This window comes from Cherax quadricarinatus, chromosome 76 (genome assembly GCF_038502225.1).
Source record: "Cherax quadricarinatus isolate ZL_2023a chromosome 76, ASM3850222v1, whole genome shotgun sequence".
Lineage (NCBI taxonomy): Eukaryota > Metazoa > Arthropoda > Malacostraca > Decapoda > Parastacidae > Cherax > Cherax quadricarinatus.
Genome location: NC_091367.1, coordinates 2,967,828 through 2,992,606, shown reverse-complemented (window position 1 = coordinate 2,992,606; position 24,779 = coordinate 2,967,828). Strand labels below are relative to the sequence as shown.

Sequence of the window (24,779 nt, the reverse complement as noted above, 5' to 3'; positions counted from 1 at the left end):
GCTATTTCTTCTTACTTCATCCTGAGTAGAAATATTATTACACTTTTCTTGCAGCATCTTTCTATAAAAATAATATTAACACTTCAGTCATTCAAATGAAAACAAAATGTTTAATTATAATACAGATTGAATATTACGAAGTCCAACAGAAAAGTGCTCCAGTTGATAGTGTCACTAACGCGCGCAACATTTTTTCCAAGGAACGTTGAGAAGACTTTCATCTTACTCAAATACACGATGCACCAGTATAACTTTGTAAGTAATACATAGAACAGAAAATACAGTTCTGTATATAACAAATAAGAGTATTAAGAGTACATATGAGGTTTACAAAGATAAACTATTACACAGGACTGCATTACTGGCCATAAGTCTCCATTTTTTAACCAAAATATGTGTTCCAGGTTAAGCCTGTCAACTTATGACTGAGATAAAGTAAAAAATTATTAAATTCATAACATGCTATACAAAGTGCAGCAATGAAATAGGAACTTAAATATACTGCATCATGGAAATAAGTATGGCACAACCTTATCCCACAAAAATAGTTGTGGTGTTGCTGTGTTGCACAGTGCAGGCACAGTCTATTTGCATAAAAATGTTCTCAAAAGATTTTTCTTTGTTGAAGTTAGCAGACTGAAGTTAATGCTGTGGTCAGAAATTAGGCTATGGCCTGTGTTGTGTTCAGGTATTGCACTAAACTGATGTTTGTGCTGAGGTCACTACAAATGATTTTGGGCCCACTCTATATGTATTTATCAAGAGTTACTGATAAATATCCTGAAATGAATCTTAATCCTATAATGATAAGCTAAGTAGAATATCTTTGAAATTGTCATTATGTAATAGTCTCTTGATAGTACAAGACCACTAAATAGTCATGTGATGAAGAGGTATTGTGATAACACACACTACCAACCTTTCCAGTGCTGGTTTCTTGCACTGAATGTACAATGAACTCGTGCAAGTAAGTTTGCAAGTAATGTTAGTACTCACATTATTTACTATCTCATACACGTCAAACATTTTATTCCAAATCATAGAGAAATAAGTAATTTCATAAAGGAAAAAAATTGCCAGATATCTGGTGACTGTAATATTACAGCTGAACAATTCAATAGAAATATTTGTACATTTTTGTAATTGGTTCACAAGAATTTCTGAAGAACTACTTATGGTTAGGCCTATGTAAAATCTAATATTTTAGGGCTGAAACTACATCATAACTCTCGTCTTATGGCCAATAATATACAGGTGCATAATGCGATTTTAAGGTATCCACACGACTAATATGAAGTGACTATTGTAAAAGTTTACGAGATAGCATCTGCATTAATAAAATAATAAAAAAAAAGCCAACAGGAAGATACAATGCTTAAGTTCCAATGGAAGTATCATTTTATGTTTGCGTTTAAATTTCAATTTAACGTAAAGGCACTTAAGACATCATCCAGAAAAGATTGATAAAAAAAAAAAATACCATACATTCTATGACAAAGCTCATGCAATGCCATACAGTATTCCTACTGGAATACTTATTGATCAAGCGTCATAACTTCAGCAAGTGTTTGGCAAATCTGACTGGAACAGGTGAAATAGCAAGTTATCACAGTACCTAGAATCAGATGCTGATGATAAAGAAAGTCCTTGAAAAATATAGCAACAGAATGTGTTGTAAGGAAAATACGGTATAAAAATAGCCCAGATAAGCCAGCTCTTCAATTCAAAGAAGTATAAAGTTGGAAGACAGCTGACAGTTAAAGTTAAAGAGAAACTTAACAAAAAATTAATTTAACTGTCATTTTTTATCTTTTTAAAAAGAGAACAGTCAGCATTTGTGCTATAGTATACACTTTGTACAAGGCACCACATGTATATATAGTCACTGTCCTCTCAATGTTACTGAACAAATTATTAAGTTAATTGTATTACTGCTTCATTAACAGTGGAACAAAGATAATAATACATGTGCTAAGATTACTTGAGCATCATCTTTTAAATCTACTTATTTATTATTGTCTTTAAAAGCTAGAATGTTTCTGTAAACAAGACATTCCATATTATCCAAAAGTGTAAAGTGTCCAATAATATCATAAAATCAAACATGCATTATCATATTAGACTTACTAAAAGTTCTTTGTATTAACCAATCTCCCATATTTATTTTAGACACTGGGATAATACACTTAAATAATTATTTGTCAGCTACAGAATGAACCAAAAGAAAGCTTCATGCTGCAGCATACTGTGACTGTCTAATACACCAAAGCATTTTTCTAAAGTTCAATTAAAAGTGTGAAGACAGGGTATATTTTAACCTATGAGCCACCTTCATTCCTTTAGCTAGTGTAAACCACTAGGGTATGATTCTGAGATTTTAATCCTTTCACTGTCACAACCCCCAAAATTGAAAGTGCTGATATTATTATTATTATAATAAAAAAGAAGCGCCAAACCCACGAGAGTAAAAGTGTTGATAGTGTCGCTTTGTTTTGCCAAAAATAATAAAAATTTTATCTTCTGAAATGGCAACAAATCTCTTTCTGAAGGTAATAGCATCAAATATGTGAAATTTTAAGGGAAACTCACAGAGTTACACAGGCATGAAGTCGGCTGCCTAGGTGCAATTTGTGCAATGGAGATTTTGCCCAATTGGAGTCCTCTTTAAACCCAATTCCAGTGCTCATTTCAGCACAATTTCTAGCTATTTTGATAGTATTCCTTCCATTCTGTTTATTAAATGCAAGAAACTGTTCATTAATGATCAGATTAGAACTACCCCTATGAAGTGCATAGAAAGTTGGTAATTTGGCCAACTTTACATAAAATTCAACAAATTCCAGTTTAAAAACAGCCAACAATAAATACTGTAGGCATTCCAGCCACTAAACCAACCTTTCATTAATCAAATCCCAAGGCCATCCATTTTGAATCCATCATCTCACACAAAAAAAAAATGAGGCTTTACTCTATTTCTCAGATAATAAAATATAATAAAAAAATGACTGACCATGGTTTAGGCTTTCCCAATAATTGAAGAAGACCTAGTACAACTCCATAATATAGACTGGAAGAAAAGGGCTAGAAAGGCCCTACCTTTCCTCAGGTAAAAAAAAAAAAAAAAAATGCCATTCTGAGGTCTATTTCAAGATACTTCTGGTCTGAAACCTAATAAAATCATCAATGCTTGCCTAATATGTCTTTCAGCCACTAAAGCCATAAAACTACCCTTAGAAAACACCCTAAGGTCACTATTTTAATCCAAACACAAGGTCAGAGATTTGCCTTTCGCTTCATGCACTGCGTGGGGCAGGATTCTTATACCGTGCACACCCACCCATTCACTGATGCCTAAACCAAAATGTACCACTCACAGCTTATTTAAGGGTGTTGTAATTAAGATGTAGATGTATGTGAGTGACACTGGTGTCAATAACATAGATCTATGTGGGAGACAGTGAAAGGGTTAATAGACTAGATTTGAAGAATTTATTGGTATAGATTTCCCAAGAAAACTAAAACCAAAACATTACAGGCAAAACGCATTTAGAAATAACATAATATTGTATTGCAGTACAGTATCAGGCCCATTACTGATACCTGGCATAAGCAAGCAGCGAAACTAACATAAATGCGCTAGACGTAATGACTATTAGGGGCAGCCACTTAGATCACTATAATTTAACACTGTATCCTAAGTCTTCATTATGTGAAACAAAATTTTAAAACTAATACTTTGAACTAAATATGCTCCTAACTGTATAATGGAAACAAAATATGTCAGTTTTCCAAGCACTGTCAATAAACCAATTTGTGTACACAGTGTGCATTGTGGAATACGAATGACCTAAGATTGACTACCCCACTGCATCTATGTTAAGAGCTGAAGTGCAGTTTGATTGTATAAAATACCTCATATATTCACGAACAGCATTAGCTGCCAAATTTGCGATGACTGTGTCACTGACTCCTGCCTTCTCACTGCCAACGGAATCCTGACTGTTGCTAGTATAGGAAAAATATAATTTACGGCTGGGCCATGAAGTCTGGTGCTATACCAATGAGACTCATTTCCTTAGGTAGCAAAGTACTTTACAATAAGCTTAAAAATACTTAACAATTATAGTTTAACCATTCATGAAAAAATAAAATGAGAATTTAAACTAATACATGTATATAATATTTGTAATAAGTATATTGCATATAGCATTTAATTCAGCATTATTATAGCAACATTACATTAAAAATACAGGGGATTCAAAACTTAGAAACATCTACCCACACTTACAAACAAGATCCAAATGATATACTGAGAATATAATTGTTTTATAAATGCCAATCTGCAGTTACAGACATGAGCGATACATAATTATAGTTTGTACTATGAGTTCCTGAGATAATTCCAGGATTATAAATGGGTCATTGATAAGTTGAAATACAGTGGACCCTCGACATTCGATACTAATCTGTTCCTGAGAGCTATCGAATGTCGAAAATATCGAAAGTCGAATTAATTTTCCCCATGGGATAAAGATAGAAATGTTAAAAGCAGGAGGGGATATAGTTTTGGAGTGGTTGGTGCAATTATTTAATAAATGTATGGATGAGGGTAAGGTACCTAGGGATTGGTAGAGAGCATGCATAGTTCCTTTGTATAAAGGCAAAGGGGACAAAAGAGAGTGCAAAAATTATAGGGGGATAAGTCTGTTGAGTATACCTGGTAAAGTGTATGGTAGAGTTATTATTGAAAGAATTAAGAGTAGGCTGGAGAATAGGATAGCAGATGAACAAGGAGGCTTTAGGAAAGGTAGGGGGTGTGTGGACCAGGTGTTTACAGTGAAACATATAAGTGAACAGTATTTAGATAAGGCTAAAGAGGTCTTTGTGGCATTTATGGATTTGGAAAAGGTGTGTGACAGGGTGGATAGGGGGGGCAATGTGGCAGATGTTGCAGGTGTATGGAATAGGAGGTAGGTTACTGAAAGCAGTGAAGAGTTTTTACGAGGATAGTGAGGCTCAAGTTAGAGTATGTAGGAAAGAGGGAAATTATTTCCCAGTAAAAGTAGGCCTTAGACAAGGATGTGTGATGTCACCGTGGTTGTTTAATATACAGTGGACCCCCGCATAACGATTACCTCCGAATGCGACCAATTATGTAAGTGTATTTATGTAAGTGCGTCTGTACGTGTATGTTTGGGGGTCTGAAATGGACTAATCTACTTCACAATATTTCTTATGGGAACAAATTCAGTCAGTACTGGCACCTGAACATACTTCTGTAGTGAAAAAATATCGTTAACCGGGGGTCCACTGTATTTATAGATGGGGTTGTAAGAGAAGTAAATGCGAGAGTCTTGGCAAGAGGCGTGGAGTTAAAAAATAAAGAATCACACAAAGTGGGAGTTGTCACAGTTGCTCTTTGCTGATGACACTGTGCTCTTGGGAGATTCTGAAGAGAAGTTACAGATATTGGTGGATGAATTTGGTAGGGTATGCAAAAGAAGAAAATTAAAAGTGAATACAGGAAAGAGTAAGGTTATGAGGATAACAAAAAGATTAGATGATGAAAGATTGGATATCAGACTGGAGGGAGAGAGTATGGAGGAGGTGAATGTATTCAGATATTTGGGAGTGGACGTGCCAGCGGATGGGTCTATGAAAGATGAGGTGAACCATAGAATTGATGAGGGGAAAAGGGTGAGTGGTGCACTTAGGAGTCTGTGGAGACAAAGAACTTTGTCCTTGGAGGCAAAGAGGGGAATGTATGAGAGTATAGTTTTACCAACGCTCTTATATGGGTGTGAAGCATGGGTGATGAATGTTGCAGCAAGGAGAAGGCTGGAGGCAGTGGAGATGTCATGTCTGAGGGCAATGTGTGGTGTGAATATAATGCAGAGAATTCGTAGTTTGGAAGTTAGGAGGAGGTGCGGGATTACCAAAACTGTTGTCCAGAGGGCTGAGGAAGGGTTGTTGAGGTGGTTCGGACATGTAGAGAGAATGGAGTGAAACAGAATGACTTCAAGAGTGTATCAGTCTGTAGTGGAAGGAAGGCGGGGTAGGGGTCGGCCTCGGAAAGGTTGGAGGGAGGGGGTAAAGGAGGTTTTGTGTGCGAGGGGCTTGGACTTCCAGCAGGCATGTGTGAGCGTGTTTGATAGGAGTGAATTGAGACAAATGGTTTTTAATACTTGACGTGCTGTTGGAGTGTGAGCAAAGTAACATTTATGAAGGGGTTCATGGAAACCGGCAGGCTGGACTTGAGTCCTGGAGATGGGAAGTACAGTGCCTGCACTCTGAAGGAGGGGTGTTAATGTTGCAGTTTAAAAACGGTAGTGTAAAGCACCCTTCTGGCAAGACAGTGATGGAGTGAATGATGATGAAAGTTTTTCTTTTTCGGGCCACCCTGCCTTGGTGGGAATTGGCCAGTGTGATAATAATAATAAAAAAAAGAAATAATGGAAATCAAATTAATCCGTGCAAGACACGCAAAAGTATGAAAAAAAAAATTTACCACATGAAATATTAAGTTTAATGAAATAGAATAATTACAATAACAACAATAACAATAGATTAATAACAATAGAATAATTGACACTTACCTTTAATAAAGATCTGGTGATGATTGATGGGATGGGAGGAGGGGAGTGTGTGGATGGTGTTAGTGTTCAGAAGGGGACTCCCCTTCCATTAGGACTTGAACTGGCAGCCTCACCATGCCTTACCACACTGTGTATGCCACTACGATTCTTAAATCTTTCAAACCAACCTTTGCTGGCCTTAAATTCACTCACATCACCACTAGTTGCAGGCAATTTCTTTACCAAATCATCATGCACTCTGACACACGCACTCCACTTTTGTACTTTGCAATTATCTCTTTCTTCATTTCAATAGTCATTAGCACCTTTTTTCTTGAAGGGTTGGCACTAGAAGCTTTCTTGGGGCCCATGGTTACTTATTTTGCAGAAACAAGCACCAAAAACAGTGATAATATGGAATGTACTGAATGTATCCTTAGATGCGCGCACACTGGCTGGCTTGTAAACACTGGCACACACGGTGCAGTTCAGGCCACACGTGGACACGTCTCGTACAAATCATATCGCATGTCGGGTTTTCCATCGAATGTCGAGGCGAAATTTTTGCATTAAAATGCATCGAATGTCGGATTTATCGAATGTCGATGCCATCGAATGTCGGGGGTCCACTGTATATGGAACCTAATGCAATTTAAGTTTCAACACCAGGAATGCAACATATTTGTAAGTTGAAGCACAATGAATGCAACATTTGTCAGCTGAAACATGAGGAATAAAAGGTATTCAAGTTGAAACAAGAGGACTGCAACCTATTTGTAAGTTGAAACATGAGGAATGCAACGCCTTTCTATGTTGAAACACGAGGAATGGAACTTGTTTGTAAGGTGAAACAGTAGGAATGGAACTTGTTTGCAAGTTAGAAACCCCCTATATTGTGGCTTTCACAAATAAGTTTGCATGTTGTGAAAGTACCTTATGAGACCCTTCACAACACTGGTTGTTATACAGCTTATTAGTTCCTCATTGGCAGCTGGAGATGCACTCTTGTATGCTGAATCCATCTCATTACCACTACCAAAAGAACACTTGAGGTCAGCATAATATTAAAATAGCATTATAAGTTTCTCTAAAGTCTTTATATCAGAAAAATAAAATACTTAGAGAAGTAACATTGTGTATTTCATGACTCTTACTATGGTGTATTATCTGATGCCTGTCAAATAATTTCCTTTCATATTTAAAAAATATTTGAGTAAATAATTGCATTATGAGTTTCTCTAAAGCCTTTATATAAGAAAAACAAAATACAGCCTTTCCTCACTAAGACTATGTCAGTAAACGAATTCGTCACTAAGTGAGGAGCATACTATAATGGTATTGGATTTGTGTCAACCATCTTTGATATTGTAATAATGTCACCTTTGCATCATTTATAACATTTCTGGTATAATCTTAAATGTTTATACAATAGTGTACTGTATATTGTAATACAGAATAGAAGAAATCAGCTCTAATATACATTATTTAGGTATGCATACTGGTCAGAGAGCCTGTCATAAGTCCGAGGCGTCGGTAAACGAGTACGTCGCTAAGTGAGGAGAGGCTGTATTCAAGTAAACAATTGCCTCGGTGGGAAACGGCCGACGTGTTAAAAAAAAAAATAATTGCAAGAGGTACCTGAAGAGACCCTTAGCAACATTTGAAGCTATGGCTCCAGCCACGTCTTCGTTCACTCCAGTTTTCTGAATCTGATTAATGTTACCCTTGTCGTCGCTTGGAAATAAACAGAAATTCCAACATACAGTACAGGGATAATATTCATGCATGCTAGCATGCTCTCAATTTCTTTTATCATTTATAACTTCATATGTCATTGGTTCTTGCTGTATTCTCAAATTTTCCATTCAAATATTTATGATATATTTGAGCCAAAACAACACATCCAATATTAAGGCAAATACCTGATTAACCCTTTGATAACATTGGTAGTAACGTTGGCAATAACAGAATCGTTGGCAGGTGGAGGAGCATTGGCAACATTCTGCTTGGCCTGGTTGTTGCTTGTTTTAAAAGAGAAGCATATACAATACAGTACTCTATTTATGCTCAAGACAACTTGTTCTTTAAATATATTACTGTGTGATTCAAGATAATATATCTACCTATGAGAAAAATCTTTTATATGTATTGAGATGTTCACTATACAATTCAAAGATTAGAAAGGAATTCCTTGTTTTCATGACATGCAATCAGGTCTGAAAATATTATATTTTTACTGTCTAAAGATGTACCTCATAAATGCAGAAAAGATACTGGATGCAATACCAGCCAGCATGTTCTGATTCATTCCACACTTCTGCATGGCAGCAGCTATGCCTCCACCCTGTCCACCTTCACTGCTATAAAATGGTGGATTCATGATCAGCTAAATATTTTAATAGCCTAACAATTTTCTAGCCACTGAGATAATGAATGGCTGTTTCAAATTACTATATTAATGTAAAAATTACCAAAATACTGTACTACTTACTTTTCTAGATTTTAATTATTGTTCTTCCTAAACAATAAATTACTGTACTGTCAACACATGTCTTACAATATCAATATAGTAATAACTTTGGTCTAAATATTAATGAATTTCTGCTTTATACTGCAACTGCCATATATTCTTAGCACTCATACACCAAGAACAGCTACCTGAATAAGCCTTTGATGACAGCTGAAGCAATGCTGGTAACAACTTGATTCTGTCCAGCACTGCTTGTGTTGCCATAGCTACCTTGCCCACCTGCCTGTCCACTGCTTTCCCACATCAAAAGAAAAGTGGGAACAGTGGAGATTTATTAATTTCTGTCCTCATATTAATGGTATACAATACTGACAAATAGATGAATAAGACACATGTGCAACAGTTGGGTATCTTCACTGTCAAAATTTCTGGCTGCTCTGCAGGCTTCTTCACCTCTATTCGACTGAAGGTGCCTGCAGAGCAGGCAAAGTGAATCAACAATGAAGATACCCAATGTTGCACATGTTTAACTCATCTTAATTCCTCATTTTTATGTTTTATAAATTTATGACTTACATTCAGGTTATACAAAAAATAACTAGGCACATGCAAACTCAAATAATAAATCACTGAGAAAACTGTAAACGTATTATATACAACTCTTTGAAACTGAAGGAATAATTTTTTTACAGTATTCAAATTCTGTTCAATATAACTGCCGATGCATTATTCATTTGATAGAAATTTTGCACAATACATTTACTATTATCATACCTGAACAATCCCTGGACGAGTCCAGATGTGATACTCGAAACCAAATCGTTGTTAGTGTTAACTTGCTTGTTACTTGTTGTGTTACTCTGGTTGCCACTTGTGTTTTAAATGTAACATAAATTATGCATCACTGATATTATTTTGTATTATGTACACAATATGAGGGACAATTCTCATACTTTCTGTACATACATACACTGTATATTGAAGAACAAAAAGGCACAAATGCTGTGACTGGAATAATGCACAAATAACCTGCACATAAGAGAGAGAAGCTTACGACGATGTTTCGGTCCGACTTGGACCATTTACAAATCACACTGTGTGACTTATAAACGGTCCAAGTGAGACCAAAACATCATCATATGCTTCTCTCTCCTATGTGTGAGTTTTTTGTGTATACCCTGTACTGTATTTCCCATGTTTGCAAAATATTTCCATTACCCTTAAATGACAGTTCGTTCATACACAGTAGAACTTGAAGGTTGAGACTACAATACAAACAAAGTCTATGTCTAATGAAGAAAGGTATGACACAATCTGTCATCCACTATAAATATCAAGCATAATGATTCCTTATATTTCAGTGACACTGATATCTTCCCTCCTGGAGGACGTTCCGTGCTGTTTATGTAATATGGTTATTGATGGTTAACTATAAAAGAGGTTGCATAATGTTACAAGTAACCTAACCTAACCTAAAATAAATATTCAACTGCAGCCTCTGCTTGTAACATACAGAAATAGATTCATATGAACAAGATGGAAAATAAACTTGCTACAGTTGGAAGACAGGCTTCAAGACACAGGTACTCCTTGGTATTCAAGAAATAAACTCCTGAAAAAATACCTGTAATGAGGAATTTCACAAGCAGCACCAACTTTGTGCAAATGTAACAGGTATAGAAATAATAAAAAAAGAAATACTGATGAAATTTAAGATAGGGTAAATGCTCTAGATGCCCACTTTCATGGGCTTAAATACCAAAAACTGCCCTTAATTACCTACTAGGCATGAGTGGCTGGTCTTGGACCAACAATTATGAAACTTGATAAATTCTGGAAAATATTTCTAATAAAATAGTGCAATATTTTTTAAATTAGTCGTATCCCAGCAAGGTACTGTGACCAATGGAACGAGTGATAGTCAATATGCTTCCTTTCCTGGGTAACAACACCTTGGTGTGAAATGACTTATGTGCTAAAAAAAATGATATGATGTAATTAATAATTTGTATTATAGATGTTAGATAGTAAGTAATAATAAGCATGTTAGATAGAAGTGAATGGAGACGAACAATTTTTGGGACCTGACGAGCCGTTGGAGTGTGAACAGGGTAATATTTTGTGAAGGGATTCAGGGAAACTGGTTAGTCAGACTTGAGTCCTGGAAATGTGAAGTACAATGCCTGCACTTAAAGGAGGGGTCTGGGATATTGGTAGTTTGGAGGGACATCTAAAGTGTTGTATCTGAGTGCCTCTGCAAAGACAGTGATTATGTGCGAGTGATGGTGAAAGTGTTGAATGATGAAAGTTTTTTCTTTCTTTTTGTGTTTTTCTTCGTTTTTGGGTCACCCTACCTCGGTGGGAAACAGCCAATGTGTTAAAAAAGAAAAATTATTTTCCCAGAAGATACATATGTACTATAGAGATCAGTTTACATTAGTTGCTTCTTAAATGAAAAACACCAGTTTGCAAAGCATTTTGGCCAGATATAAACTAAGAGTAATACTAATAGATTATAAAGCTCGTGGTTATACACAGCATTTTGGGTAAGCTAAAACTAGAACTTATCACCAACTTGTGTTACTATTAGCCCAAATTAGCATTAAATGCTAGTTCAATGTTCTACTAGTATGGGGGGACAAAGTGGGCCAGAATGTATCCCTTATTTTCCTGTACAATATTAGTATCAGTGGCTTTATCATTCTTGAGCATCTTGTGGAATGGCAAGGGATTACAGTGCTTGAAAGAGTTTATAAAGTCTAACAAAGAACTAAATTTTCATCAATGCCAATACCGACAAAGAAAAGAATGTGACAAGATAAATGTGTGTATGAAGCTGTAAATCATTCAAATTCAAATATTTATTTCTTCTCATGTAGTAGTACACAGATAATGTAGTTTACACGTAATAAAACATTGGTAGACACAAAAGAAAACCAATAGCATGCAAAGCACTTTGGGCAATATACAGTGGAACCTCAAAAATCGAACTGCTCCAAACTCAACCAATTATGCAAGTGTATTTTTGTAAGTGCTTTTATAAGTGTATTTTTGAGGGTCTGAAATGGACCAATCTAATTTACATTATTCCTGATGGGAATAAATTTGTTCGGTAGCGACACTTGAACAGCCTTCTGGACCGAAGAAAGTTCTATATTTGAGGTTCCACTGTAATCCTAATGACTAAAGACTACTTAATAAGCTATGTCTAGTTCTTAAGTAAGTTTGTAAGCATTAGAATTAGTCTGCCTGAAATGCACTGCATGTTGGTGACTTTCTCTTGTGCTTAACAAAATTTTATTACAAGTAAATTATATTTTGTACACTGCAGAAAAGAAATAAAGTTGTAGTGTATTGTATTGACTTCGACTATTAAATAGGATTTCTTATGCAGTTAACTACAATCATATACACAATAAGAAAGGTAGCTAAATGAACAATTTTTAAATTTTAAAAGTATGAGAGAAGAAATTGAATAAGAAGAAACATTTTCTTTCCATATTATCAAGTTAAAAAAATCTGAAATTAAAAAAAAATTAAAATATCAATTGCCCAAATTAAAATTTGTTCCATACCTCTGAAATACAAGAAAAATGTAAGTGAATATATTTTAGTGAAATAGAACAATAATAAAGAGAGTAACCAGATCAAAATCATTTTGAGGTTCAAACATCATTCTAGATACAGTACTTGTAGTAATCTACTTAAAAGGAATTCTAGACTGAGTTGTAGACTTTTACTATTATAATATCAAAACAATTGATGCTAAGTTAATGGTCAAGCCATTGAACTGTTGTTCACAAACAATGAGAAAAGAAATATTTAATTAGTACACAATTTATTATCCATAAATTCTGCCAGAATATTTAAACTATATGAGGTAAGAGGAATGCTTATACAGAATATTATATAACTTAAGCATATACTGTACTGTACCTCTTTTCCCAACCCAAGATCACTTATTTTTACTAAACTCAGAGGTGATCATCAAAAGCATATTAAATTATAAACTCACCTAACCATCCCACCAATGTAGTTTGAAGCCATTCCAGATATAAGGTCACTCATACCATCATTCCTTTGTTGCCCCTGACCATAACCACCACCACTGCCGCCACCACCACTGTTAATAACAGAAAACATCAATAGGAAGTGAAAATACGCAAAATATTTGAACACTAAATAAATCAAGTCAACCATAAAAATAATTAAACCAGCCAGGTGTGTTTTATTTTACAGATATAGCCTGTAGATAGCTATACATCATCTAACAATAGAAATCCATAGAGAAAGACAGTCGAGAAGAAAGCCAATTCCTTTTGTAATTACAGTAGTTAGAACAAACTTTTGAAAACGGCCAAAGTGATCCATTTTTGATATCTATAATGATCAAATATATGACAAAGAATGTTGTAAATAATTCCGAAATAAGCTTGGTTTGAATATGTAGCCATTATTATTATTATACAACAATAAAGTTAAAGAAACCAATAAAGCTCAAGAATACCTCCTCTCATTTCAAAACCAATCTTACTACATCAGCAGCTTACAAGAAACTTTACACCACCAGACTAACAAGAGGCTTATGAAGAGGCCTCAGGTAACTAGTACAGTTTAGTGAGATCTCAGTAAACACACATCTGATGATTGCATTATTAGTATAAAACGCTACTAAAATATTGTACCCAAGTCCAATACACATGGAAAAAAGTCTGGTAAAACACCAAAATTTTGGAAAAATAAGCATATTCCTAGTTGCGTGCCAAATCAGGTATGAATGAAGAGGGGTATTTTTCCTTCAGCCTTGTGGTGGGCCTATGAGTGAGACAATTGGGACACCCCCTTATGATGTAAATAAGACCAATGCTCCAGTTGCCTCATGGATGCATATCATACCTACTCACTTGTGTGTGATTAAAGCGATTTAGAATCTTTCATCATCTCATCTCTGAATACACCCATCAGTGCTACCCACATACACCCAACAGTGCTACCCACATACACCCAACAGTGCTACCCACATACACCCATCAGTGCTACTCACAAACCCATCAGTGCTATCCACAAACCCATCAGTGCTACCCACACTACCATTATCAGTGTTACCTATACTATCATTATCAGTGTTACCTATACTACCATTATCAGTTAGGTATTGACTCTGATAAATTACACAATCTGGAAGTTTTCTGCATAACCTGAATCCCAACAGTCACTTTTTATACTAATTTACACACAAGAATGGATGAACACTGCAGTAGGCCTACTGATCCATGTTAGGCAAATCCAACTCCAACCTACCTAACCTAGTTTTAAAGCTATCCAAGGTTCTCGCTTTAAACTGACTAGCAAAACATTACTCGTACAAGCACGATCACTTACATTTTGTGTTACGATGATCTACAGATATTTATAACAAAAAAAGGCACAATACCGTGACTGGAACAATACATAAATAACACGCACATATATGCACTCCCTCCTCTCCTCCTCTCTTCTATGTGCGGGTTATATGTGTACAGACGTTTATATTCATCCGTCTCTACCGTTTGCTTTTGAAGCATCCCACCAACAAAAATATTAAATTAACAACCTAATATTACAGTCATAGGTCAGTTAACAGACGTACAACTACTTCATTAGACACTGTCCCACAGAGGCAGTGACAAAGAAGAAAAAAACATTCATCATTACTCATTCTCTAGAATCAAAAGAAAATACAAGTGTCAAGTCCAGAGGACACCAAAAATATGTGAGACAATGCCATACTGTACATATCCATGGAAACTGATGTGAAGTTACATATTGTGAGGCAAAAATCCCCAACATGACACTAATATGTAAATATGGGCAAATTGGAGACCAATTAAAAATGTATACAGCAGTTCATGCTTGATGCAAATACTATATACTGTACATATATTAAAAAGTGTTTAATACAAAGAACCTGATGACGGTAAGCTTGTTGATGGCATGTATGAAAATTTTAATATGTTTTTAATCTTCAAGAAGAATTCAATACTGTACTATAAATTTTACTGACAATAGTAAATTATAAACTGCCACTGTAATACATCAAGAGATGTACAGTAGTTTTTAAGACAATTAAGATTATAATCATATAATTATACTATCTTAACCATTTGATGAGATTGAGAAGTACTAGAATTAGTATTATAATCAAATTAAGCACTAAACCTGTAAGGGTCTCATAGCATTGCACTGGTCAAGAAAACTTATAATTACTACAGAAAATATAAGTAACAAGTTGTGAAGGTAATGTCATATTCTGCTCATTATAAGCTGGTCACACAAAATACACTTGAAAGGATGCAATATCTATAATTTAGTGCTATTGTAAAAAATACTATAAAAATTATGCTGTCAACATCAGTAAAGCAGTCACATTGTGGGCAGCTTTAGTATGTGATGGGGACACTACCAATTATGTTACTATTTCATCAAATCAGTCCTGGTTCCTGTTAGTTTACAGATAAGGATACATGCTTCATTTTTAACACTCATTCCCAAGTTATTTTACAGCAATGTGGCACGTAAGGTCACAGAAGTCAGAAGTACAATGTACTACAAAATTTTAAGAAATATTTCAAAGTGTAAATTAGCTTTCTTTATATTAAAGATTCCTTGTGAACTAAATTCTTTGTAGTTTAAATTATTTAAAGACAAAATAAAGAGTACACTTTAAAAAACAAGTCAAGCAAGGATTTTATATATAGGATGATACTTAACCCTAATAGTTCACCATCTAGTATGTCAGTTACTACACCAAATTCTGAAATATTCAGTCGGATATCTACTAAATATGTCAAATATTATTAGAGTTACCTAAATATTAAGATTACTCCTTATAGATGAAAAATGAAACATTTTGGGTATTCAATATTGTGTACAGTCAGCTCTGAAAATGCATTTGTCAGTATACCATATATTCAACCTGACAAGGATTAATATTTGCCCAAGTATGCATCCAAACGTGACTTACCAAAAGAATGTCAGAAAATAAACCTTCATTCTTCATCATATTTCACAAGGCATCCCAATCTATTCTGAAACTAAATTTCATTTCCCCTTTATAACTACCATTACTGTATTTCATTCTTCACCTTGAGATGAGTTTATTTCTTCTTCCCTACCAGGTTTCCTTTCAGATGCCCAGTTATCCATACCCATCATTTTTATTTTATTAACTATTTTTCCTATTATTATTTTTTTCATAGGGAAGTGTGAAAGCCCTAGAGGTAATGAAGAGCCTGGGGAATGAATCTAACACTACACAGTAGGAAAGTTATTTAGGGCTCATTTATATATGCTGTATATAGAGTAACACATTAAACTATACTTTGTTACTTCTAAATAGAGGATTCTCGAAGAATAAAATCAATGTATGTGAAATATTAGGAAACTTTTATTAGGATTTCATACACCAGGAGGTGTTAATCAGATCACTGGGTGGAAAAAGCTTCTTGTAAATGAAACAATGTTTTGAGAATAAAAATTCTGACTCTGATTTCATTGAGGCCACAGTATTGACCCAATAAATGTTTATTTCTGCAATCTATGTATTTTCTTCATTAGTGTCTGCAGTACACCTTTTAGTTTTATCCTGCTCCAACATACTACACATAATCTTATTATGCTTCCTAACATTGTAATGTGTCTATTTTATACATTAGTTAGTATAATATTCCTTGTGATACAGGGCTTTCCACGTCTGCAAACTTACAATTAGATTACAACTACTTCTTTTATTGTAATTAGTTTTATCATCAGCTGACTCTTGTTTTCCTCATCACTATCACAGTAGTATAGTGCTAATAATACAGTACAGTATAGCACAAACAAACCCACTAAATGCAAATAAAGCATTATATAAAAAGAGAAGCGAGTGTGTATAGTTCGGCTTATCATGTCTCTTTATCAATGGAGGCAGAAAATTAAGTAAAACCTCTCATTAACAGACCTCCATTGAACAGATTTTGGCAATTTCAGACCAAATGATGGAAGTATTGAACAAAAAGAAAAAAGTCCATAATTCTGGATTTTGTCTACAGCGGCAGTGCTCAGCTGTCTAATGAAGTATCGGACCAAGTCTGATGACTCTAACATTTGTCAGGTATAGGCTAGAGCTGCAATGTCAAGAAACTGTCTGTTTTCATTGCTCCCAGGGCCATAGGACGCCCATGCCAGTTTATTGTTTGTGCTCACTTATCAATACATTCGTCATCCAGTCTTCAATTTTCCTGGATTTACAGTGTTCTGTGTGATTTTTTTTTTAGCATAATAAGTAAAATGCAATTAACAACAGCTTCTAAAGCAAGCGGTGATGGTGGCCAAAGGAAACGTGTGGTTCACAGTGTTAAGCAGAAATTTGAACTAGTAAAGAAGGTTGAGTCTGGCATCTCAGTGGCAAGACTTCTCAGACATCTATATGTTCTCAGCCTTCTGTCTTCTCAGCCATCTACATTGTCATTAACTGGGCTTTACAGCTCCTCTAACTCAGAATAAAAGTTATTCTGAGTCACCACTATTGCTCATGGCAGTTTGCATCTTGTCTCACCACCACTAAAAGTTAAGTAAAATTAATGTAAATTGCACATAGTACTATAAATTACTACAGAGTACTGTACAGTAATGTATTGTAATAATACAAGTTACAATACCCATATTCTTAGTGTTCACTGTTTTCTGCATCAGCAGACCAAGTCTGGTGATTCAGAACTTTGTCCATTTGTTACAATCATGAAAAATTAATTTCACAATTTGGAAGTTTTGGAAAGTGACAATATTGTACACCTCATTCCCTATTAGTCCATTAATTAGAGGATTCATTGTACTCATTTTCTGATATATATTCTATCCGAGTTCATTTATGCCAATGACACATGTTTAATTACAATTTTATGTTTGGGCTGTACAGTACAGTATATTAACAATAAGATTGACCTCAGTCTTGTACAGATTCAGTCAGTATGAAGTAAGCATGAAGAACCAGCCTCTGTATTTTTCAAAATAAATCTGACTAGTATTTAGAAGACATTATGACTAAGAAGGCACAAACTGTAAATAATGAAGTTAAGCTAAATAGGGATAGATTTCAGTCTCTCCTGGACTATTATCAAGCCCTGGACCATTATAAAGTTCTGGACCATTATGAAGTCACTTGTGATCTGATAATGGTTTAAGACAGACCAAAACCACATCTAATTTCATCTTCAATTTATGGGTTAGTCGTGAACTGTTCTAGCTACAGTACTGTGACTTATTAGGTGCATGTGATATGGTTATTGGAAAGTCTAGGAAGACTGTAATGTATGACATTTTGCGAGTAAATATTTACATACGTTTTTAACACACTAACTGTCTCCCACACCACTGCTCAATGCATCACTGTCTTGCCAGAAGTGTGCCAACACTACAGCTCAAATACCCCTCCAAACTGCAATATCCCCACATTATACTTCCCATCACCAGGACTCGAGTCCGGCTAACCGGTTTCCCTAAATTCCTTCGTAAATTACCTTGCTCATACTCCAACAGCATGTCAGCTCACTTATACTTACACTTATCTAAAAAGCTTCCTAAAATTATTACCAAATATTTCCACAGTCTTCCTATGTTCATTTATTTATTTATTTATTTATTTATTTATTTATTTATTTATTATAAATTTGTGCACACATACAGAGGTACAAAAAAATACAGATAAGAGCAGTATGCCAAAGCCACTTATACTATGCATAGCATTACGGGCTGGCTTAAAATTAACTTAAGATTAATTAAGCAATGATGAAGTCAGTGATAAAACATTAATGTAAACAGATTACTATAAAGCACAAGTGAGTATTACAAAGACAGGTCATATGAAGGATTCTGTTAGGTAGTGTATTTAAAAAATAATAAAGTTAGATTGGGTTTTAGGTTTAACATTTATGTGATATAATTGTGAGAAACATTTAAGATATACAATTTATAAGGTTCAGTTATTCAGTATTTATTTGGTTTTGGGTGAGTAAGTGATCTTTGAGTAGAGACTTGAATTTATAAACAGGTAGTGTTTCTTTTATATTTACAGGTAATGAATTCCAGATTTTAGGGCCTTTTATGTGCATTGAGTTTTTGCATAGTGTGAGATGAACACGAGGAACATCAAAGAGTGATCTGTGCCTTGTGTTATGGTCATGTGTTCTGTTGAGGTTGGCAAGGAGATGTTTGAGGGGAGGGTTAATATCAGAGTTAAGTGTTCTATGTATGTAATAGGTGCAGTAATAAGTATGGATGTTTTGTATGGTGAGTAGGTTTAGTGTATTGAATATTGGTGGAGTGTGCTGCCTGTAGTGAGAATTTGTTATCATTCTAACTGCAGCCTTTTGTTGGGTAATTAGTGGTCTGAGATGGTTAACTGTTGTTGAGCCCCATGGGTCTGACTACAACATACATGTTGGGGATAATGAGGATTGCTTCATCAGACACATACAAGTCTGAAGGATGTAGCAGAAGAAAATAAAGGAATAGGTAAAGAGCACACGATAATGAAAAAATAATCATTGGTGGCTGAGAAAATGCCAAACACTACCAAGTGTTAAGCGAATGCCAATGAAAAATCTAGAAAGCTATCAAATTAAATACTAGAAAAGATACTCTTCTTTCCTCTATAAAAAAGAAGTTCCATTAAAGATTATGTTAATAAAAGTCCTTACATGATGAACTTAATAAAATACTAGCATAATAATGTTAATGGGACAACATTTGGAAGAAAATGTTAGCAAGACACGATCAGCAGGCAGTGTGGTGGCAGCTATGCTCACCCAAAAATCCCACCGATGAGGTTTGCTGCCATGCCTGCCATGTCTGCACCGCCACCTTGCTGCTGCCCTGGTGGTGGCCCATACCCTCCCTGTCCGCCTGGTCCGTACTGGCCTGGTGGTGGCCCATACCCTCCCTGTCCTGGTCCATATTGGCCTGGTGGTGGCCCATACCCTCCCTGTCCTCCTGGTCCATACTGACCTTGTGGAGGGCCATAACCTCCACCATACTGACCTGGAGGAGGGCCATATGGGCCACCTCCATACTGACCCTGAGGAGGACCATATGGACCAGGCCCATATTGGCCACCACCTTGTGGCTGGTTTTTCTCACCACTGAATGTCAAAAAGAATTATATCAACTACTGTAATATTAAAATATTGTACATTGCAGTACAATATACTGAAATTATATTTGTCATGTTTTGAATCCAGAATAAACATCAAATAAAAAAAAAATTTCTTTAAAATAAAATTATCCTACATCTTTTTCTCATGGACTGATAAAAAATATTCCAAAGAATTAAAAAGTTTCAACATGCAAATTTTGTATTAAAACTAAAGTAGCACCTAACTCGCTGTAACCTTGCTAGAATTTATGTGATAAACCACAGTTTAATGCTACCTAGACTAACTAAGGTCAGCTTAACTTCAGTTAGAATTTTTCTTAACTTCAATAAAATGCAGTAATACATTAATTTTGAATTGTTCTGACTAATTTTCATACCTATTGCAAAAATTTTTAAATGCTTGACCTGTGTAGCAAAAGAATCATTGCTGAATATTAAAGCTACCAAATTCTGGCCATAAAACATGACACACACACACACACACACACACACACACACACACACACACACACACACACACACACACACACACACGTGGATTGGGGAATGTGTCCATAATTCTCAATATGACAATATTCGTTCAGTTATTAGTAAAACATTTAATGGGGTGGTATGGGAAGAAAGAAATCTTAAAAACAACTCTGAATAGTGCTAGCCTTCAAATTTCTTGGTCCTTAAGTAAATTTACATTATTTTGCAATTAAATTTGTCTTCAAGAACTACCAAAAAAATTCTTGCACAGAAAAAACAGTTGGTGGTATTTAAAAAAAAAAAACTGTATAATTAATAAAGCCGGTTTCATTTTTAATGTATTAATGCATTAAACATAAAAGTATAATACATGTTACTTATTGCATTAAAAATAAGGAATATTTTTATTGAAAATATTACAATACTATAGTGTCAACATGTACAAAACTCAACATTCAGACACTACAACTTTGTGAAGTTTTATAATGCAGTACACTATATTTTCACATTTTTCAGAAATCAGTAAAGAACAAAAAAACACAATACCATGACTGGAAAAAATACACAAATAACCTGCACATAGGAGAGAGAAGCTTACGACCATGTTTTGTTCCAACTTGGACCACTTATAAAGTTAAAGTTGGATCAGAACATCATCGTAAGCTTCATTCTCCTATGTGCAGGTTATTTGTGTATTAAAAATCAGTACTTCGTAACAAAACCTGCAACTGCGATACATCAAATAACTCATGTACACAGTTTTTAATTATCTGGAAAAAAAAGAAAATCCTCTTAAATACAAAACGTAAGTTAATATAAAAACTCACCCACCAAGGAATCCACCAATTAAACCTGACACCAGGTCTGCTCCACCTCCTCGCTGATGACCCCCACCATAATATTCCTGCTGGCCACTGCCACCATATTGATTTTGACCTCCATACTGTGGCCCTCCGCCATACTGTCCGTCATGAGCCCTAGATGCAAGACATTAAAATTTAGAGGATAAACTGTACTACTGCTAGCATATACTACTACAATACTGCAAACAATACTACAAATACAATACTGCAACCATAGCACTACAGAATTTTGTAATACTGTACATATTAGGACCACCACTACTACAGTAGTACTGGAAGGCCTCACTTATATGGCCGCTTTAGGGTCTGGACTCCCACTGAAAAGCGAAAATCACCAAAAGTGGAACAGCCTTTATTCACTTTCCAACACATACAAAAGCCTGATAACGTGATTACACTTTTTTATATTACGTGTACGGAAGAGCTAGGCCTAAACAAAGTAAAATGATGCCCTTCCCTTCAGCTGTTGAGTGAAAAACTCCAAAAAAGTGGGACAAACTCCAAACAATGAATATTGTTTGGAGCTTAAAAATGATTCACTGTGCATTCCAAAACAAAATAGGTGAAATGTTTGAGAATGTATTTACTATATGAATGAAACGGTTATCACAACGACTCCTACCTATCAGGCTATCTTGGGGTGGTCCACACATCTACCAGATAAACACATTAACAAACTGTGAGACTTGCATATTAGACATTATGTGTGTGAGTTAGGTAAGTTAACTCCCCAGTAAATTTTTGTTTTAAAATACCAGGTCATAAAATAAATGATAATTTGAAAACATTATTTCATTGATACTAATTCAATACAGTACCACACTAAAATACCTATGGTGATAATGCTATAATTTCTAAGAAGCAAATTTTCTGTATCTGTTATGAGTTGAGGGAATCACCAACCATATAGTCTGGTCTTAGAGCTGGTCCATTGGAAAGAAAAAATTAAAATCTGGATATAACAGATTAATGGGGGTAAGGGAAAAATTCTCCTAGTGTCTGTTAAATCACAATATTAAAAAACAGAAAAAACACTAAAGTTACTCAGGGAAAGTTCAAAGTCTCCATACATAGGCCAAAAAAGTCACTTTATTATGCAATCACTTGTAGGTCCCAAAATATGCTCTATGAGGGCACCATTACACTGAATCCACATATGGATGTGTTCCTTCCACCACACTGTGCACACAGTTTAGATACAGCAGAACCCCCATATCCGTGGATTCAGTTTCCATGCTTTCAATTACGTGCGGTTTACCATGGCCTGAAAATAACCCTTAATTTTGCTTAATAATGGCCTCAAAAGTACTGATGCTGGCAGGTCTTCAAAGCCTAAGAGAATCCGTGAAGTGCTTCCCAGTGAAAAAGTGCCAATTCTCGACTCATTGTGCAAAACTTATCAATTAACTTTATCATAAGTATGTACGCAAATGAAAAATGACATACTGTATATAGGGTTCGCTACTATCCGCACTTCTGGGTATCCCATGGATACGGGGGGAGTACTGTATACAGTACGTATTGCAATACTCGCTGAAAATGAGTTAAAGGTATAATTTACCTAGTGGATTTTGTAGTTTATTTCAGATTGCCATTATGTCGAGGTTCATTATATCGAGGATTTACTGTATTACAGTACATAAGATTAACAGCTATCATGAAATACTGTACATAGGAAAGTTATGATACATGTATAATGAATGTACAGTAAGTACGTACGAGACTTGGGTTTACCCGTCATTTTACATGATCGGGTAGCTGCTTCGTGTCAATATGGTACTGTATCTTTCAGTAGAACAAAGTTGAATATGATATAAAACAATATAAATTTAAAAGAAAATTTCTTGACAGTATCAAAGAAGAAAGCAATAATAATAATAATAAAATAATACTGAATGAAGATATTGTAATGTAATAATAATGAAATATAATAATAATAATAATAATAATAATAATAATAATAATATTAATACGTAATACTATACAATACTCACCCGCCATAATAACCTTGTGGAGGGTTGTTGGGTCTGGAAAAATTTTAACATTAACTGTAATAAATATTAAAAAAAAATATAGAATAAAATCTCTGTAGTTCTGCTCTGCATTTAAATAAACAATATAAAGAATGCTATGAAAATACATTCTAACCTGACAGAACAAAGAGCATTTGCATAGTTAATATTTGAGTACATGTATACACCTTCACAAACTTTCTTGTCAAGCAAAAAATTTAAAAAACATTATGGAATAAAATTATGTGAAATTATTATAATACATATTCAGTTTAGATTTTAAAGTAAAATTACCTATGGGAAATTTAAGAATTTTTAACTAGAAACAAATGACATAACAGCAAAGAACACGCGTTATATATATATACTATATATCACTTCACAAATAATGAACAAAATCTGCTGGGTTACAGAAATGTCTGTTACTGTTACTATCTACCATAATAATCATTACCAACCACCTGCTCCCCTTCCCCTATTAGTTCATAATATCAAGGGTCTACTGTAACGATGTGTAAGTCCTGGACTGTAATACTGTACTCTATAAATTGTACTGTATCAGTGATCTCTGCGTATGACTAAATTTAAAAAATTTTAATGCTTATTGATATAGATTATGTACAGTATCTTATTAACCTTAATATTATACATTAAGTACTGTACTGTATTCTCTAGTTATTATGTACTAGGATTAGTCTGCCCGAAATGCCCAGGCATGATAGTGGCTTTCTTTGTACTTAGCAAACCAAAATTATAATTACACATTGTAACCTTTACAAAGAAACGAAATCTTTTTTCTTCATTTATTCTTCTTATTCTTCAATTCTTTTCAGGAATGAAGCAGCAAATTATTTGTTACAAAGGCAACCATGTGATGCCTGCTACCTTGGAACCAATATGTGAGTTACCACAATACTGTACTGACCTAAGGGTTCCCAACTCATCAGTGATCTGATCAGTAACATCCTTGTAGTTACTGCCAGGTTGTTGACCACCGCCACCTCTTCCTCCTGAATGGTAGTCTCTGCTCGACCCACGACTATTCACAAGTCACATGCACACACAAACAGCATATGCAAAAGGTAGTTAGTACACTAAGGAGCAGGGATAAGAAGAATATATAAAGGGGATTAGCATACAGTGCATACAAAGTTACAGAAGTATGCATTAGGAGTGAACTGTGACTAAATAAAAAGTCGTATTTGGGATGGTGGA

The 24,779-nt window shown here is 34.9% G+C and overlaps 1 protein-coding gene across 24 annotated transcripts in view; it reads right to left on the bottom strand.

Annotated features, from left to right (window-relative positions):
- LOC128703620 (calpain clp-1) overlaps positions 1 to 24,779 on the bottom strand; it is a 248,795-nt gene that overhangs the window by 163,220 nt on the left and 60,796 nt on the right. For 19 of the 24 annotated variants that reach the window (XM_070101147.1, XM_070101144.1, XM_070101146.1 and 16 more), the window contains exons 3-14: positions 24,490 to 24,603; positions 23,547 to 23,579; positions 21,517 to 21,666; positions 19,872 to 20,204; positions 13,061 to 13,168; positions 9,820 to 9,915; positions 9,234 to 9,335; positions 8,828 to 8,935; positions 8,498 to 8,596; positions 8,214 to 8,309; positions 7,509 to 7,607; positions 3,913 to 4,005 (exon numbers count right to left, since the gene is read on the bottom strand). In XM_070101147.1, the coding sequence (XP_069957248.1) occupies positions 3,913 to 4,005; positions 7,509 to 7,607; positions 8,214 to 8,309; positions 8,498 to 8,596; positions 8,828 to 8,935; positions 9,234 to 9,335; positions 9,820 to 9,915; positions 13,061 to 13,168; positions 19,872 to 20,204; positions 21,517 to 21,666; positions 23,547 to 23,579; positions 24,490 to 24,603 (1,431 nt within the window). The remainder of the gene's footprint in view (positions 1 to 3,912; positions 4,006 to 7,508; positions 7,608 to 8,213; positions 8,310 to 8,497; positions 8,597 to 8,827; positions 8,936 to 9,233; positions 9,336 to 9,819; positions 9,916 to 13,060; positions 13,169 to 19,871; positions 20,205 to 21,516; positions 21,667 to 23,546; positions 23,580 to 24,489; positions 24,604 to 24,779) is intronic. The other 5 variants (XM_070101158.1, XM_070101159.1, XM_070101164.1 and 2 more) reach the window with 4 other exon arrangements.